Raw genomic sequence first — 18221 nt, forward strand, 5'->3', positions numbered from 1 at the left:
TCCCCAGTGCTGTCCCCAAACCCTGAGCGCTGTCCCCAGTGCTGTCCCCAAACTCAGAGTCGTGCCCTCCAGAGCTGTCCCCTGTCCCCAGCGCTGTCCCTGTCCCCGGCGGTGTCCCCTGTCCCCATCCCTGTCCCCATCCCTGTCCCCTGTCCCCATGGCTGTCCCCTGTCCCCATCCCTGTCCCCAGCAGTGTCCCCATGTCCTCATCCCTGTCCCCAGCAGTGTCCCCATCCCTGTCCCCTGTCCCCTGTCCCTGTCCCCACGCTGTCGCTGTCCCCAGGCCGCCATGGGGGACGCCGGGGGGGGTTTCGGGCTGGGGCTGCCGGAGCTGCGGGCGCTGATGGAGCTCCGGGGCGCCGAGGCGCTGCTGAGGCTGCAGCGGGACCTGGGGGGGGTCCCGGGGCTCTGCCGCCGCCTGCGCACCTCCCCCACCGACGGTAACGCCCCCCGACTCACCGGGACCCCAAAAACCACCGGGACCCCCAAAAATCACCGGGACACCCCAAAAATCACCGGGACACCCCAAAAATCAGTGGGACCCCAAAACACACCGGGACCCCAAAAAAATCACCAGGACCCCAAAAAACCATTGGGACCCCCCCCCAAACTCACCGGGACACATCCGGGACCCCCCCCAAAAATCACTGGGATCCCCCAAAAATCACCAGGAGCCCCCCCAAACACACCGGGACCCCCCCAAAACCCACTGGGATCCCCCAGAACCCACCAGGACCCATCCGGGACCCTCCCCAAAAAATCACCGGGACCCCCCCTAAAACCCACTGGGACCCTGCAGAACCCACCAGGATCTTTAAAACCCACTGAACCACCCCCCCAAAAAAAAAAAAAAAAAAAAAATCACTGGGATCCCCCAAACCTGCCCGGGACCCCTCCAAAATCACCCCAGGACCCCTCCAAAACCCCAGACCCCTCCCCAAATCATCCTGAGACCACTTCCTGATCCCCCAGACCCCCTGAATCCCCACACCCGTGTCCCCAGGGCTGTCCAGGGGTCCCCAGGGTGGGTCAGTGGGTGACAGGGCTGTCCCCAGGCTGTCCATGGGTGACCCCCGTGTCCCCAGGGCTGTCCAGGGGTCCCCAGGGTGGATCTGTGGGTGGTAGGGCTGTCCCCAGGGCTGTCTGAGGGTCCCCAGGGTGGGACAGTGGGTGACCCCCATGTCCCCAGGATGGCTGTGGGGGTGACAGGGGTGTCCCCAGGGTGGGTCAGTGGATGATCCCCGTGTCCCCAGGGCTGTCTGAGGGTCCCCAGGGTGGGACAGTGGGTGACAGGGCTGTCCCCAGGGCTGTCCATGGGTGACCCCCGTGTCCCCAGGGCTGTCCGAGGGCCCCCCGGGGCTGGAGCGGCGCCGCCGGGCGTTCGGCCGGAACTGGATCCCCCCGCGGCGCCCCAAGAGTTTCCTGGCGCTGGTGTGGGAGGCGCTGCAGGACGTCACCCTGGTCATCCTCGAGGTGGCCGCGCTCGTGTCCCTCGGCCTGTCCTTCTACGCGCCCCCCGGCGCCGCCGATGAAGGTGACACCTCTGTCCCCATCGTGTCCCCATCCCGCTGCCACCCCCAGCCTTGTGTCCCATCTGCTGTCCCCGTGTCCCCATCCCAGTGTCCCCATGTCCCCATCCCAGTGTCCTCATCCTTGTGTCCCTCATGTCCTCATCCCAGTGTCCCCTATGTCTTCATTCCAGTGTCCCCTCCCTATGTCCTCATCCCAGTGTCTCCACCCTGTGCCCCATCCCCATGTCCCCATGTCCCCATCCCAGTGTCCCCATGTCCCCATCCCACTGTCCCCATGTCCTCATCCCAGTGTCCCCATGTCCTCATCCCAGTGTCCCCATGTCCTCATCCCAGTGTCCCCTCCCCGTGTCCCCATCCCCATTTCTGTGTCCCCATGTCCCCAAATCCCCACCCCACGTCCCCTACACCCCCTGGCCGTGTCCCTGCAAGTGACACTGGTGTCCCCACGTGTGTCACCGTGTCCCCTGGTGTCCCCACGTGTGTCATCGTGTCCCCTGTGTGTCCCCAGCGTGCGGACAGGTGTCGGGAGGACAAGGGTGCGGCCACCCTGCTGTCAGTGTCCCCATGTCCCCTACACCTCCTGGCTGTGTCCCCGTGTCCCCATAGCCCCCTCCCAGTGTCCCCCTCCCCCTGTCCCCACGTGTGTCACCATGTCCCCAATGTCCCCAGCGTGCGGCCAGGCCTCAGGGGGCACGGAGGACGAGGGCGAGGCCGAGGCGGGCTGGATCGAGGGCGCTGTCCTTGTCCCTGTGTGTGTCACCCATGTGTCACCATGTCCCCACGTGTGTCACCATGTCCCCAATGTCCCCAGCGTGCGGCCAGGCCTCGGGGGGCACGGAGGACGAGGGCGAGGCCGAGGCGGGCTGGATCGAGGGCGCTGCCATCCTGCTGTCCGTGGCCTGCGTGGTGCTGGTGACGGCGTCCAACGACTGGAGCAAGGAGCGGCAGTTCCGGGGGCTGCAGAGCCGCCTGGAGCGCGAGCAGCGCGTGGCCGTCCTGCGCGGGGGACACCTGGCCCAGGTGCCCGTGGCCGACCTGGTGGTGGGGGACGTGGTGCAGGTCAAGTACGGTGAGTGACAAAGTGGGGAGGGGGACAGGGAGGGAGGGTGGGGTGGTGGGAGGGGTGGGGTGGGGTGTGTTGATGGGATTACCTGTCACCAGGGGTGTGTCCTCAGGTGTGTGTCCCCATATCAGTGGTGTCCCCTGTCCCCAGCCCTGTGTCCCCATATCAGTGCCATCCCCTGTCCCCATCTCAATGCCATCTCCTGTACCCATCCCAACTGTCACCCCCATCTCTTGTCCCCAGCCCTGTGTCCCCAGCCTCTGTCCCCATTCCAACTGTCATCCTCATACCCTGTTCCCATACCCTGTCCCCCCATCCCATGTCCCCATATCAGTGCCATCCCCTGTCCCCATCTCAATGCCATCTCCTGTACCCGTCCCAACTGTCACCCCCATCTCTTGTCCCCAGCCCTATGTCCCCATCCCCTTGCCCCCATATCAGTGCCATCCCTGTCCCCATTCCTGTGTCCCCATCCCCTGTCCTCATCCCTGTGTCCCCATCCCCATCCTGATGCCATTCCTGTCCCCATCCCCGTGTCCCCATGCCCTGTCCCTTTGTCACCATCTCCATCCCGATGCCATCCCCGTGTCCCCATCCCCATGTCCTCCTTTGTCGCCACACCCCGGGACACACCGGGGCACATCAGGGGACTTCAGGACACGCCACGAAGTTCTGGTGACACTGCGGTGACACAGCCCCAGTGCCTGGTATGGGGACACCCCAGGGGACACAAGAACACACCATAAAGTTCTGGGGACACCCTAGGTGACACCTCAGGGTCCACGGTCACTCCATGACACACGTGAAGTTCTGGTGACACTGCGGTGACACAGCCCCGACACCTGCTCTGGGGACACCCCAGGACACCCCCCAGCTCCCCGGTGACACGGTGGTGGCCCTGTCCCCTGGCCAGGTGACCTCCTGCCGGCCGACGGGGTCCTGATCCAGGGCAACGACCTCAAGATCGACGAGAGCGCCCTGACCGGGGAGAGCGACCACGTGCGCAAGTCCCTGGACAAGGACCCGCTGCTGCTCTCGGGTGAGGGAGGGACATTTGGGGACACCGGGGACACCCAGGGGACCCCAACGTGACCCGCGGTGTCCCCGCCAGGCACCCACGTCATGGAGGGCTCGGGCAGGATGGTGGTGACGGCCGTGGGGGTGAACTCGCAGAGCGGCATCATCTTCACCCTGCTGGGCGCCGCCGGCGAGGACGAGGACGAGGGCAGGGACAGGAAAGGTGACAGCGGGGACAGGAGGGGTGACACGGCACCAGCTGGCACCGGGCGTGGCCAGTGGCTCTGTGGGATCTGGCACTGGGTGGCACTGGGGGTGTCCCCAAGGAACCTGGCCATGGGTGACACCATGGGTGGCCAGTGGCCCCGTGGGAGGTGGCACTGGGTGGCACCATGGGTGGTTGGTGGCCCTGTGGGCTCTGTCACCTTCTGTCCCCAAGTCCCTCCCATGCCCCTCAGTGCTCCAGACCCCTCTGTCCCCATGGACACTGTCCCAGTTTGTCCCCAAAGTCTCCAGACCCCTCTGTCTCCCTCTGTCCCCATTTGCTCCACCCTGTCCCCAGCGATGCCACCACTGCCACTCCCCGTCCCCAACCCCACTGCCACCACCACCCTCCCTGTCCCCTGCCACCCCCCCAGGTGACATTTGTGGCCTTTGTCCCCCAGGGAAGCCCCAGGACGGCGCCGTGGACACGCCACAACCCAAAGGTGCTTTGGGGTCGGCTGGGGACAACCCCAAACCCCTCCCCTGTTGTCCCCTCCTCCTGTCCCCCCTGCCACGTCCCCCTGTCCCCAGGCAAGCGGCAGGACGGGGCGGTGGCCATGGAGATGCAGCCGCTGAAAAGCGCCGAGGGAGGGGACGCCGCGGACGGGCCGGGGACACGTCCCCGAGGTGGCACCAAGAAGGAGAAGTCGGTGCTCCAGGCCAAGCTGACCCAGCTGGCCGTGCAGATCGGGAAGGCAGGTGAGGCCCTGGGGTCCCCAAACCAGGGGACAGCGGCTTGGGGACACGGCCTGAGGGGTGGGGGACAAATGCTGAGGGTGGGACACGTCCCTGAGGTGTCCCCAAGAAGGACAAATCGGTGCTGCAGGGCAAAGTGACCCAATTGACCGTGTAGATTGAGGGGTTGGGGGTCCCCAAATGGGGTGACAAGGGGTTGGGGACAAATGCTGAGGGTGGGGACACGTCCCTGAGATATCCCCAAGAAGGACAAATTGATCCTGCAGGGTGAAATGACCCAACGACCAGGCAGATCAGGGTCCTCAAATGAGGTGACAGTGGGTTGGGGACCTTGGGGACGTGTCCTGAGCATGGTGGCCCCCCACAGGCCAGGAATGTTGTCCCCAAGGTGTCCCCACGAAGGACAAATCGGTGCTGCAGAGCAAAGTGACCCCACTGACCGTGTAGATCAGGGTCTGGGGGTCACCAAGGAGGGGACAAAGGGTTGGGGACACTGGGGACACGTCCTGAGGGGTGGGTGACAAATGCTGAGGGTGGGGACACTGCAAATGGGTTGGGGACATGTCCCTGAGGTGTCCCCAAGAAGGACAAATCGGTGCCTCAGGCCAGACTGACCAACTGACCAGGCAGATCAGGGTCCTCAAATGGGGTGACAGTGGGTTGGGGACACTGGGGACATGTCCTGAGCACCAAGGGTGGGGACACGTCCCTGAGGTGTCCCCAAGAAGGACAAATCAGTGCTGCAGCACAAAGTGACCTTACTGACCAGGCAGATCAGGGTCTGGGGGTCACCAAGGAGGGGACAAAGGGTTGGGGACACGTCCTGAGGGGTGGCTGAGGGTGGGGACAGAAGGACAAACCAGCGCCCCAGGCCAAACTGACCCATCCGAGTGACCACACGGACCAGAGGGGCGAAAGGGACACTCGAGGGGACACCAGGGGACACGTCCTGAGGGTGTCCCCCCGCTCAGGCCTGGCCATGTCGGCCATCACCGTCATCATCCTCGTGCTCTACTTCGTCATCGAGACCTTCGTGGTGCAGGGCCGGCCCTGGGTGGCCGAGTGTGCCCCGGTCTACGTCCAGTACTGGGTCAAGTTCTTCATCATCGGCGTCACCGTGCTGGTGGTGGCCGTCCCCGAGGGGCTCCCGCTGGCCGTCACCATCTCGCTGGCCTACTCCGTCAAGGTGGGGGGGCGTTTGGGCGTGGTCGGGTGTCTGTCTGTCTGTCCGTCTGTCCGTTTGTCCATCTGTGTGTTTTGTCCATCTGGCCGTTTGTCCATCTTTCTCTCTGTTCTGTGTTCCTCCATGTCCGTTTGTCCACCTGGCCATTTGTGTCCATCTGTCTGTCTGTTTGTCCATCTGGTCATTTGTCCATCTGTAGCTGTTTGTCCACCTGGCCGTTTGTCCATCTGTGTCCATTTGTCCATCCTTCTCTCTGTTCTTCTGCGTCCCTCCATGTCCGTTTGTCCGTCTGTCTGTTTGTCCATCTGTCCATCTGTCTGTTTGTCCATCTGTCTATTTGTTCATCTGGCCATTTGTCCATCTGGTCATTTGTCCGTCTGTCCATTTGTCCATCTGGCCGTTTGTCCACCTCGTTGTTTGTCCGTCTGTCCATTTGTCCATCTGGCCGTTTGTCCACCTCGTTGTTTGTCCGTCTGTCCATTTGTCCATCTGGCCGTTTGTCCACCTGGCCATTTGTCCATCAGGCCACCCTTGGGGGGATCCTTCTGTCCATCCATGTCCATCTCAGTCTGTCCTCAGGGGTCCCTCTGTCCTTCTGTGTCCATCTGTCCGTTGGTCTGTCTGTCCACGGGGATCCCTCTGTCCACCTGTCCCTCCCAGAAACCCAATTATTCCTATTTCCCCCCCTATTTTTTCCATTTCCCCCCACTTTTCCCCTATTTCCCAATTGCCCCCCCCGCATTTTTTCCATTTTTTCCCTATTCCCCCTCCCCATTTTCCCCCAAATTCCCTCGTTTTCCCCCCAGAAAATGATGAAGGACAACAACCTGCTCCCATTTCCCCCTATTTCCCCCCCAATTTCCCCCCCTATTTCCCCCCCACTTTTTCCTATTTCCTTGCCTATTTTTCCCATTTTTTCCCCAAATTCCCTCGATTCCCCCCCAGAAAATGATGAAGGACAACAACCTGCTCCCATTTCCCCCCCTATTTTTCCCATTCCCCCCCTATTTTTCCCATTCCCCCCCTATTTTTTTCCATTTTTCCCATTTCCCCCCCTATTTTCCCCATTTTTTCCCCAAACTCCCTCGATTCCCCCCCAGAAAATGAAGGACAACAACCTCCTCCCATTTCACCCATATTTTTCCCATTCCCCTCCATTTTTTCCCATTTCCGCCCTTATTTTTCCAATTTTTTTCCCATTTCCCCCTGGTTTTTTTCCATTTTTTCCAATTTTACCCCCATTTTTTCCCCAAAATCCCTCGATTCCCCCGCAGAAAATGATGAAGGACAACAACCTGGTGCGGCACCTGGACGCCTGCGAGACCATGGGCAACGCCACGGCCATCTGCTCGGACAAGACGGGCACGCTGACCACCAACCGCATGACCGTGGTCCAGGCCTACGTGGGGGGGTCCCACTTCGGCCAGCCCCCCACCCCCGCTGCCCTGGCCCCCCCCACGCTGGACCTGCTGGCCCAGGCTATTGCCATCAACAGCGCCTACACCAGCAAGATACTGGTCAGGGCAACTGGGAGCACTGGGAGGGGTCTGGGGTGGGTTTTGGGGGGGATTTTGGGGGCATTGTGGGTCTAGGCCATCACCATCAACACCACCTACACCAGTAAGATACTGGTCAGGGCAACTGGGAGCACTGGGAGGGGCTTGGGAGGGGTCTAGAGTGGGTTTTTGGGGGGATTTTGGGGGATTTGGGGGAGATATAGGGGGGTTATGGGTCCAGGCCATCACCATCAACAGCGCCTACACCAGTAAGATACTGGTCAGGGCAACTGGGAGCACTGGGAGGGGCTTGGGAGGGGTCTGGAGTGGGTTTTTGGGGGGATTTTGGGGTGTTTTGGGGTGTTTTGGGGTGTGTGGGGTCTCCTGGGGTCTCCTGGGCTGTGCTATGGCGCTAACGGGGGTCTCTGTGTCTCCTTTGTGTGCCCCCCTTTACCTGCCCCCCACCCCCTTCCCCTTTACCTGCCCCCAACCCCTTCCCTGCCCCTTTTACCTGCCCTCCTCACCCTCTTGACTTGCCCCCCACTCCCTTTTTGTGCCCCTCTCACCTCCTTTACCTGCCCCACCCCTTTTACCTGCCCCCTTTACCTTCCTCACCCACCCCTTTTACCTGCTCCCACCCCTTTTACCTGCCCCCCACCCCTTCCCCTTATACCTGCATCCTTTACCTGCCCCTTTATGTGCCCCTGACCCCTTTACCTGCCCGTGACCCCTTTACCTGTCCCCTCTTTACCTGCCCCATCCCTTTACCTGCCCCATCCCTTTACCTGCCCCTGACCCCTTTACCTGCCCCTGACCCCTCTACCTGTCCCTTCTTTACCTGCCCCACCCCTTTACCTACCCCACCCCTTTACCTGCCCACCCCTTTACCTGCCTGTGACCCCTTTACCTGCCCACCCCTTTACCTGCCTGTGACCCCTTTACCTGTCCCCTCTTTACCTGCCTGTGACCCCTTTACCTGTCCCCTCTTTACCTGCCTGTGACCCCTTTACCTGCCCACCCCTTTACCTGCCTGTGACCCCTTTACCTGTCCCCTCTTTACCTGCCCGTGACCCCTTTACCTGCCCCACCCCTTTACCTGCCCGTGACCCCTCTTTACCTGCCCCACCCCTTTACCTGCCCGTGACCCCTTTACCTGCCCCTGACCCCTTTACCTGTCCCCTCTTACCTGCCCCACCCCTTTACCTGCCCGTGACCCCTCTACCTGTCCCGGTCTCCCGGACCCCCCTTAGCCCCCCGAGGCCCCCGGGGCCCTCCCTCGCCACGTGGGCAACAAGACGGAGTGTGCCCTGCTGGGGCTGGCGCTGGCCCTGGGCCGCGACCCCGAGGCCGAGCGGGCGCAGGTGCCCGAGGAGCACCTGGTCAAGGTGTTCACCTTCAACTCGGAGCGCAAATCCATGAGCACCGTGACCCGGCGGCCCGGGGGGCAGGGCTACCGCCTCTTCTGCAAGGGCGCGTCCGAGATGGTGCTGCGCAGGTGAGTGCACCTGGGGACACACCTGGGCACACCTGGGGACACACCTGGGCACACCTGGGCACACCTGGGCACACCTGAGGACACACCTGGGCATACCTGGGGACACACCTGGGCATACCTGGGCACACCTGGGGACACACCTGGGCATACCTGGGCACACCTGGGGACACACCTGGGCATACCTGGGGACACACCTGGGCATACCTGGGCACACCTGGGGACACACCTGGGCATACCTGGGGACACACCTGGGCATACCTGGGCACACCTGGGCACACCTGAGGACACACCTGGGCACACCTGGGGACACACCTGGGGGCACCTGGGACACACCTGGGGACACACCTGGGCACACCTGGGACACACTTGGGGACACACCTGGGACACACCTGGGCACACCTGGGGACACACTTGGGACACACCTGGGGACACACCTGGGCACACCTGGGGACACACCTGGGCACACCTGGGACACACCTGGGACACACCTGGGACACACCTGGGGACACACCTGGGACACACCTGGGCACACACCTGGGCACACCTGGGGACACACCTGGGGACACACCTGGGGACACCTGGGACACACCTGGGACACACCTGGGGACAGCTGGAGACAACACTTGGGGACACCTGGGCACAGCTGGGGACACCTGGGCACAGCTGGGACACTTGGGGACATACCTGGAGACAGCTGGGGGCAACTAGGTACACACCTGAGCACACCTCGGCATTCCTGGGGACACCTGGGGGCCAGGGGAGGGGGCTCAGGGGTCAGGGGAGGGGGTTTAGGGACACCTGGGGGTCAGGGGGGGTCAGGGGAGGGATTATGTGAGGGTGGCTCCAGGTGTTCCCAAACCCCCTCCCCTGACCCCTGAGCCCCCTCCCCTGGCCCCCAGGTGTCCCCAGGTGTCCCCAAACCCCTTCCCCTGACCCCCCCTGACCCCCAGGTGTGCTCCCCGCAGGTGCAGCTCCATCCTGGACGTGGGGGGGGAATCCCATAACCCCTCCCCTGACCCCCCTCCCCTGACCCTCCCTGACCCCCAGGTGTCCCCAAACCCCCTCCCCTGACCCCCAGGTGTGTCCCCCCCGCAGGTGCAGCTCCATCCTGGACGCGGGGGGCTCCCCGCGGGCTCTGGGGGGCGCGGAGCGGGAGGAGCTGGTGCGGCGGGTGGTGGAGCCGATGGCGGCGGGGGGGCTGCGGACCCTCGCCCTCGCCTTCCGGGACTTCGCCCCCCGGCCCGAGCCCCCCTGGGACGACGAGGCCGCCGTGGTGGGGGAGCTCACCTGTATCGCCATCGTGGGCATCGAGGACCCCGTGAGGCCTGAGGTGGGGCAGGGGACAGCGGGGACACGGAGGGGACACGGGGGGGACATGGGGGACATTGAGGGGACACGGGGACATGGGAGGGACATTAGGACATGGGGACATGGGGTGACATTGGGGACATAGGGGGCACACGGGGACATGGGGGGCACTGGGACATAGGGGGACATGGGGATATGGTGGGACACGGGGACATCAGGGACATGGGGGGACATGGGGACATGGGGACATGGGAGGGAAATAGGGACATGGGGGGACATGGGGGGGAATGGGGGACATTGGGACAAAGGGGACATGGGGACACATGGGGGATATGTGGATGGGGGGACATTGGGGACATGGGGGGACATGGGGATATTGGGGGCATTGGGACACGGGGATACGGTGGGACACGGGGACATCAGGGACACACGGAGGCATGGGGACATGGGAGGGACATTAGGACATGGGGACATGGGGGTGAATGGGGACATGGGGGGCTTTGGGAACATTGGGACATGGGGGGGACATGGGGGGCATTGGGGACAGGAGGGGGACATGGGGGGGACATGGGGGGCAGCGATGGGGACATTATGGGGAGAATGGGGACATTGGGGGGGACATGGGGGGAAATGGGGGCAGGATGGGGACACACGGGGGACACCGGGGACAGCACGGGGGGGACACCAGGGGACAGCACGGGGACAGGTGCGTGCGGCAGGTGCCCGAGGCCATCCGGAAGTGCCAGCGCGCGGGGATCACGGTGCGGATGGTGACAGGCGACAACCTGGACACGGCGCGCGCCATCGCGGCCAAGTGCGGGATCCTCCCCGCGGGCGGCGGCGGAGACTGGCTGTGCCTGGAGGGGAAGGACTTCAACCGCAGGATCCGCAACGACCGCGGGGAGGTGCCACTGGGAGCACTGGGAGGGACTGGGAGCACTGGGACAGGGACTGGGGACACTGGGACAGGGATTTGGGGACACTGGGAGGGGAACTGGGAGGGACTGGGATTACTGGGGGGCACAGGGAAGGACTGGGAGGGACTGGGAAGGACTGAGAGGTGGCACTGGGGACACTGGGGGGACTGGGGATACTGGGACAGGGACTGGGGACACTGGGACAGGGACTGGGAGGGACTGGGAGCACTGGGAGGGGATTGGGGACACTGGGACAGGGATTTGGGGACACTGGTTGGGACTGGGATCACTGGGAGGGGGATTGGGATCACTGGGAGGGACTGGGGCGTCTCTGGGGGGGTCCCCTGGGGGTCTCACTCCCTCAGGTGGAACATCATGACCTGGCCAAGGTGTGTGGGGATGTCCTGGGGTGGCTCAGGTGACCCTGGCGGGGGAACAGGTGACCCTGAGGGGTCTTGGGGGGGTCCCTGGGGATCTCGGGGGGGTCTCTGGGGGGGTCCCCGGGGGTCTCACCCCCTCCCCAAACCCCCCCAGGTGGAGCATGGTCACCTGGCCAAGATGTGCGGGGATGTCCTGGGGTGGCTCAGGTGACCCCAGGGTGGGGTCAGTGACGTTGGGGGGTCCCTGGGGGTCTCGGGGGGTCTCTGGGGGTCTCGGGGTGTCCCTGGGGGTCTCCCCGGGGGGTCTCACCCCCTCCCCAAACCCCCCCAGGTGGAGCAGGAGCGCCTGGACAAGGTGTGGCCCAAGCTGAGGGTCCTGGCGCGCTCATCGCCCACCGACAAACACACCCTGGTCAAAGGTGGGGATTTGGGGAGGGGTCCCGGGGGGGTCTCGGGGGGTCTCGGGGGGCTCTGCCGGAGGGTCCCCAGCCCCCTGGCCTGTCCCCAGGGATCATCGACAGCACCATCGGGGACCAGCGGCAGGTGGTGGCTGTCACCGGCGATGGCACCAACGACGGCCCCGCCCTCAAAAAGGCCGACGTGGGATTCGCCATGGTAACGCCCCCTCCCCAAAATGGGACCCCTCCCCAAATAGCGGGACCCCCGGGACCCCCACCCCAAATAAATAATGGGGCTCTACCCCAAATAAATAGTGAGACCCCACCCCAAATAAATAGTGGGACCCCACCCCAACTAGTGGGACACCCGGGACCCCGCCCCAAATAATTATCAAGACCCCTCCCCAAATCAGGACCCCTCCCCAAATCGGGACCACTCCCCAAATCTCAGGACTCCTCTTCAAATAAATATTGGGACCCTTTCCCAAATAAATATAGGGACCCCTCCCGAAATTGGGACCCCTCCCTAAATTATTATCGGGACCCCTCCCCAAATATCAGGATCGCTCCCCAAATAAACATTGGGACCCCTCCCCAAACTGGGACCTCTCCCCAAATATTGTGACCTGGGGTCACCTTGGGGTCACCTTGGGGATCTGCCATGGGGTTCCCCATCCCTGTGGTCACTTGGAGGTCACTCTAGAGGTCACCTTGAGGTCACCTTGGGGTCACCTTGGGGATCTGCCATGGGGTTCCCCATCTCCGTGGTGACTTGTGGTCACCTGGGGGTCACCTGGGGGTCACCTGTGGTCACCTGGGTGTCCCCCCAGGGCATCGCTGGCACGGACGTGGCCAAGGAGGCCTCGGACATCATCCTGACCGACGACAACTTCTCGAGCATCGTCAAGGCCGTCATGTGGGGCCGCAACGTCTACGACAGCATCGCCAAGTTCCTGCAGTTCCAGCTCACCGTCAACGTGGTGGCCGTCATCGTGGCCTTCACCGGCGCCTGCATCACACAGGTGAGCTCACCTGGGCAGGTGGGGACTCACCTGGGCGGGTGGGACACCTGGAAGACTCACCTGGGCAGGTGGGGACTCACCTGGGTGGGTGGGACACCTGGAGGACTCACCTGGGCAGGTGGGACACCTGGGGGACTCACCTGGGCCAGGTGGGACATGGGGAAGGGTCTTCATGGACAGGTAGTGGCTGTCATCGTGGCCTTCACCAGCACCTGCATCACACAGGTGAGCTCACCTGGGCGGGTGGGACACCTGGAAGACTCACCTGGGCAGGTGGGACACCTGGGGGACTCACCTGGGCCAGGTGGGACATGGGGGGAACTCACACTCACCTGGCCAGGTGGGACATGGGTGGGTGTCATCATTGCCTTCACTGGCGCCTGCATCACCCAGGTGTGAGGGGTCACCTGGGCCTGAATCACACAGTCCTGCTGTGTCCATCTCTCTGTCCTCACCTGTGCCAATCCTCTGAGCTCACCTGTGCCTGGCTGTCTCCACCCAAGCTCACCTGAGCTCACCTGTCCTCACCTGTCCCCACCTGTCCCCGCCTGTCCCCACCTGTCCCCACCTGTCCCCGTGTCCAGGACTCCCCCCTGAAGGTGGTGCAGATGCTCTGGGTCAACCTGATCATGGACACCTTGACCTGTGCCCACCTGAGCTCACCTGTCCTCACCTGTCCCCACCTGTCCTCACCTGTCCCCGTGTCCAGGACTCCCCGCTGAAGGCGGTGCAGATGCTCTGGGTCAATCTCATCATGGACACCTTGGCCTCTCTGGCGCTGGCCACGGAGCCGCCCACGGAGGCGCTGCTGCTGCGCCGTCCCTACGGCCGCGACCACCCGCTGGTGTCCGGCACCATGCTGCGCAACATCCTGGGCCACGCCGCCTACCAGCTGCTGGTCATCTTCACCCTGCTCTTCGCCGGTCAGTGACATGGACAGGGGACGTGGGGACATGGGGACAGCATGGGAGGGGACCCATAGGTCATGGGAACCCATGGGGACACAATGGGACACGATAGGACATGGTGGGACATGATGGGACATGATGGGACATCCTGGGCCACGCTGCCCACCAGCTGATGGTCGTCTTCACCCTGCTCTTTGCCGGTCAGTGACATGGACAGGGGACGTGGGGACATGGGGACAGCATGGGAGGGGACCCATAGGTCATGGGAATCCATGGGGACACAATGGGACACAGTGGGACACGATGGGATATGGTGGGACATCCCGGGCCACGCTGCCCACCAGGTGCTGGTCATCTTCATCCTGTTGTTTGCTGGTCAGTCATGGGGACAGGGGACATGGGGACACAGGGGACATGGGGACATGGCCCTACAGGTCATGGGAAACCATGGGAACCCATGGGAACCCATGGGGACATGATAGGACATGGTGGGACAAGGTGGGACACAATGGGACATCCTGGGCCATGCCACCCACCAGCTGCTGGTCATCTTCACCCTGCTCTTTGCCGGTCAGTCACGGGGAAAGGGGACATGGGGACATGGGGACACAAGGGAGGAGTCCCACACCCACGGGCTGTCCCCATGTCCCCATGAGTGTCCCCATGAGTGTCCCCATTGTCCCCTGTCCCTGTCCCCCCAGGGGAGGTGCTGTTTGACATCGACAGCGGCCGCGCTGCCCCTCTGCACGCGCCGCCCTCGGAGCAGGGCTGTCCCCATGAGTGTCCCCATGTCCCCAGTGGTGTCCCCATTGTCCCCCCAGGGGAGGTGCTGTTTGACATCGACAGCGGCCGCGCCGCCCCTCTGCACGCGCCGCCCTCGGAGCAGGGCTGTCCCCAGGGCTGTCCCCATGAGTGTCCCCATGTCCCCATGAGTGTCCCCATGTTCCCAGGGGTGTCCCCATTGTCCCCTGTCCCTGTCCCCAGGGGTGTCCCCATGAGTGTCCCCATTGTCCCCTCAGGGGAGGTGCTGTTTGACATCGACAGCGGCCGCGCCGCCCCTCTGCACGCGCCGCCCTCGGAGCACTTCACCATCATCTTCAACACCTTCGTGCTGATGCAGCTCTTCAACGAGCTCAACGCGCGGAAGCTGCACGGGGAGAGGAACGTCTTCGAGGGCGTCTGCGCCAACCCCATCTTCTGTGCCATCGTCCTGGGCACCTTCGCCGTCCAGGTGGGACATGGGGACACCGGGGGGACACCTGGGGACAATGTCCTGACAGCCCGGGGTGAGGGGTTCAGGGGTTTGGGGTGGGGAAGGATCTATGGGGACACACAGGGACGTGTCCCATCTTCTGTGCCATTGTCCTCGGTGGGACACGGGGACATTGTGGGGACATGGGGGTGTCCAGGGGGTGTCCAGGGGGGTGAGTGACCCCTGTGACCCCCCGTGTCCCCCTCCCCAGGTGCTGATCGTGCAGTTTGGGGGAAGTTCAGCTGCTCCCCCCACTTAGGGACACACTGGGGACACTGTGGGGACACTGTGGGGACACGGGGGTGGCTGGGGGGGTGTCCAGAGGGTGTCCAGAGGGGTGAGTGACCCCTGTGACCCCCCTGTGACCCCCCCGTGTCCCCCTCCCCAGGTGCTGATCGTGCAGTTCGGGGGGAAGCCCTTCAGCTGTTCCCCCCTCAGTGCCGAGCAGTGGCTCTGGTGCCTCTTCGTGGGCGTGGGGGAGCTGGTCTGGGGACAGGTACGAGAGACCCCCGCCCACCTGGGGGGACCCCTGACCCACAGGACCCCTGCCCGGGGGTTCCCCACCCACCCAGGGACCGCTTGACCCATGGGACCCCCACCCAGGGGACCCCCAGACCCACAGGACTCCCAGACCCACAAGAGCCCTGCCCTGATCCACGGGACCCCCACTCATTTGGGGAAGAGCCCCCAACCCATGGGACCCTCCAACTCAGGGGACCCCCAGGAACCCCAGGACCCCCACCCAAGGGAAACCACCCACCAGGGAGTGACCACAGTGCCCTGGCCCCTCTAATGGTCAGTGGCTGGAGTGGTCAGACCCTGCTGACCCCGATCACACCACTGTCCCTGAGGTGTCCCTGGGGTGTCCTCATTGTCCCCAAATGTCCCTGGGGTGTCCCCAAATGTTCTGGGGCGTGTCCTGGAGTGACCACAGTGTCCCAGCCCCTCTAGTGGTCAGTGGCCGGAGTGGTCATACCCTGCTGACCTCAATGACCCCACTGTCCCTGGGTGTCCCTGGGTGTCCCCATTGTCCCCAAATGTCCCTGGGGTGTGTCCTGGAGTGACCACAGTGCCCAGGCCCCTCTAGTGGTCAGTGGCTGGAGTGGTCTGAGCCTGATGACGCCACTGACCCCACAGTCCCTGGGTGTCCTTGGGGTGTCCTCATTGTCCCCAAATGTCCCCGGGATGTCCCCAAATGTCCCCGGGGTGTCCCCAGTGTCCCCTGTCCCCAGGTGCTGGTCTGTGTCCCGGGGGGGCCGCAGTGTCCGGGCCCCTCGGGCGGTCAGTGGCCGGAGGGCTCGGAGCCCGATGACCAGGACGAGCTGGACGCGGCCGAGCTGCGCCGGGGGAAGGTGCTCTGGGTCAGGGGCTTGAGCCGCATCCAGACCCAGGTGAGACCCCTCCCCAAAATCCTCCCAGCCCCCAAAATTTGGGGGGAAAAAACACCCAAAATTGGGGGGAAAACCCCCGAATTTGGGGGAAAAAACTCCAAAATTTGAGGAAAAACCCCAAAATTTTGGCAGAAAACCCCCCAAAATTTGGGGAAAAAAAACCAAAATTGAGGGGAAAAAAACCCCAAAAATTTGTGAATTTCCATGGGGGAAAATGGGGAAGATTTGGGGGGGTTTAGGGGAGGATTTGGGGTTTTGGGTGGGCTGTCTCATGCTCCCCAAAATTCCCCTTTTTAATTTAATTTAATTTGGAGATTTTGGGGGGTCCTGAGGGGGGATTTGGGGGGTCTTGAGCAGATTTTGGGGGGTCTGGAGGGGATTATAATAATATGGGGATTTAATTATGGGAATGGGGGGGGTCTTTTTCTATTTTTGGGGTGTCCCCCCATTCAATTTTCCCCCTAAAATTAGGATTGAAAACATTGTGGGGTTTTTTTTTGGGGGGGGGGGGATTTAATTTGGAGATTTTGGGAGGGTCCTCAGGGGATTTGGGGGGATTTTGGGGGGTCCTGACGAGGTTTTTGGAGAATTTTGAGGGTCCTGAGGGGGGATCTGGGGGGTCTTGAGGAGATTTTGGGGGGTCTTGACAGGACTATAATAATATGGGGATCATTATGGGGTTGGGGAAGGGTCTTTTTAAATTTTTTTGGGTGTTCCCCCCCTCCAGATGCGGGTGGTCCGCGCCTTCCGCAGCAATTTGGGGGGGGGTCCTCCCCCCCTGCCCCGCCCGGAGCCCCCCCTGGGGATGATGGTTCTGACCGGAGGAGGGGGAGGGGGCCCTTTTGGGGTCCCCCCCCACGCCGAGCTGATTTTTGGGGACACCAGGGACATCCCCCTGATCGATGACACGGACGCCGAGAGCGAAGCCCCCCCGATCCGCCCCCCCCGGGCCCCCCCAAACCGCAACAACAACCACCGGCCCCTCCCCCACCCCCCGGGCGCCTCCACAGCCTCGAGACCTCGCTCTGACCGGGGGGGGGTCCCCCCAAAAAAATTGAAATTATACCCTCGATACACCCCCCAAAAAAAATTAAAATTATACCCTCGATACACCCCAAAAAAATTAAAATTATACCCTCGATACACCCCCCAAAAATTAAAATTATACCCTCGATACCCCCCAAAAAATTAAAATTATACACTCGATACACCCCCCAAAAAAATTAAAATTATATTCTCGATACACCCCCCCAAAAATTAAAATTATACACTCGATACACCCCAAAAAAATTAAAATTATACCCTCGATACACCCCAAAAAAATTAAAATTATACACTCGATACACCCCCAAAAATTAAAATTATACACTCGATACACCCCAAAAAAATTAAAATTATACCCTCGATACACCCCCCAAAAAATTAAAATTATACCCTCGATACACCCCAAAAAATTAAAATTATACCCTCGATACACCCCCAAAATAATTGGGGGAACCCCCCCCCCCTTAAATTGGGGAAACCCCCCTTTTAAATTGGGGACCCCCCTTTTAAATTGGGGACCCCCCCCTTTTAAATTGGGATGGTCCTTCTTTAACTGGGGACCCTCCCCTTAAATTTAAGGAAAATCCAAATTAGGACCCCCCCCCCCTAAAATTTGGGACCCCTCCCGAAATTGGGGACCCCCCCATTAAATTGAGGAACCCCCCCCCTTAAATTGGAGACCCCCCACTTAAATTGGGGACCTCCCCCTTTAATTAGGAGACCCCTGACCTTTAATTTGGGGAACCCCCTCTTAAATCGGGGAAAACCCGAATTAGGACCCCTCCCCTTAAATTGGGGATCCCCCTCTCAAATTTGGGACTCTTCCTGAAATTGGGGACCCCCCCCCCCGAATTA

The 18221-nt window shown here is 62.2% G+C and overlaps 1 protein-coding gene across 1 annotated transcript; it reads left to right on the forward strand.

Annotated features, from left to right (window-relative positions):
* Positions 1-289: 289 nt before the first annotated feature.
* LOC310921204 (plasma membrane calcium-transporting ATPase 2-like) lies at positions 290-17356 on the forward strand (the record flags this gene model as incomplete). The annotated part of the gene is given in 21 exon segments (XM_083881313.1): positions 290-440; positions 1337-1534; positions 2344-2601; positions 3509-3634; positions 3707-3835; positions 4278-4319; positions 4408-4575; positions 5544-5758; positions 7030-7272; positions 8502-8746; positions 9842-10076; positions 10774-10959; positions 11683-11770; positions 11860-11966; positions 12580-12771; positions 13481-13694; positions 14699-14910; positions 15320-15427; positions 16164-16322; positions 17050-17309; positions 17311-17356. Coding segments are annotated over 21 exon segments (3582 nt in total), but the record flags the coding sequence as incomplete, so codon positions are not given.
* Between the last annotated feature and the right edge of the window lie 865 nt (positions 17357-18221).

Source organism: Zosterops lateralis, assembly GCF_965231275.1.
Source record: "Zosterops lateralis genome assembly, chromosome: 33".
NCBI classification, from domain to species: Eukaryota; Metazoa; Chordata; class Aves; order Passeriformes; family Zosteropidae; genus Zosterops; species Zosterops lateralis.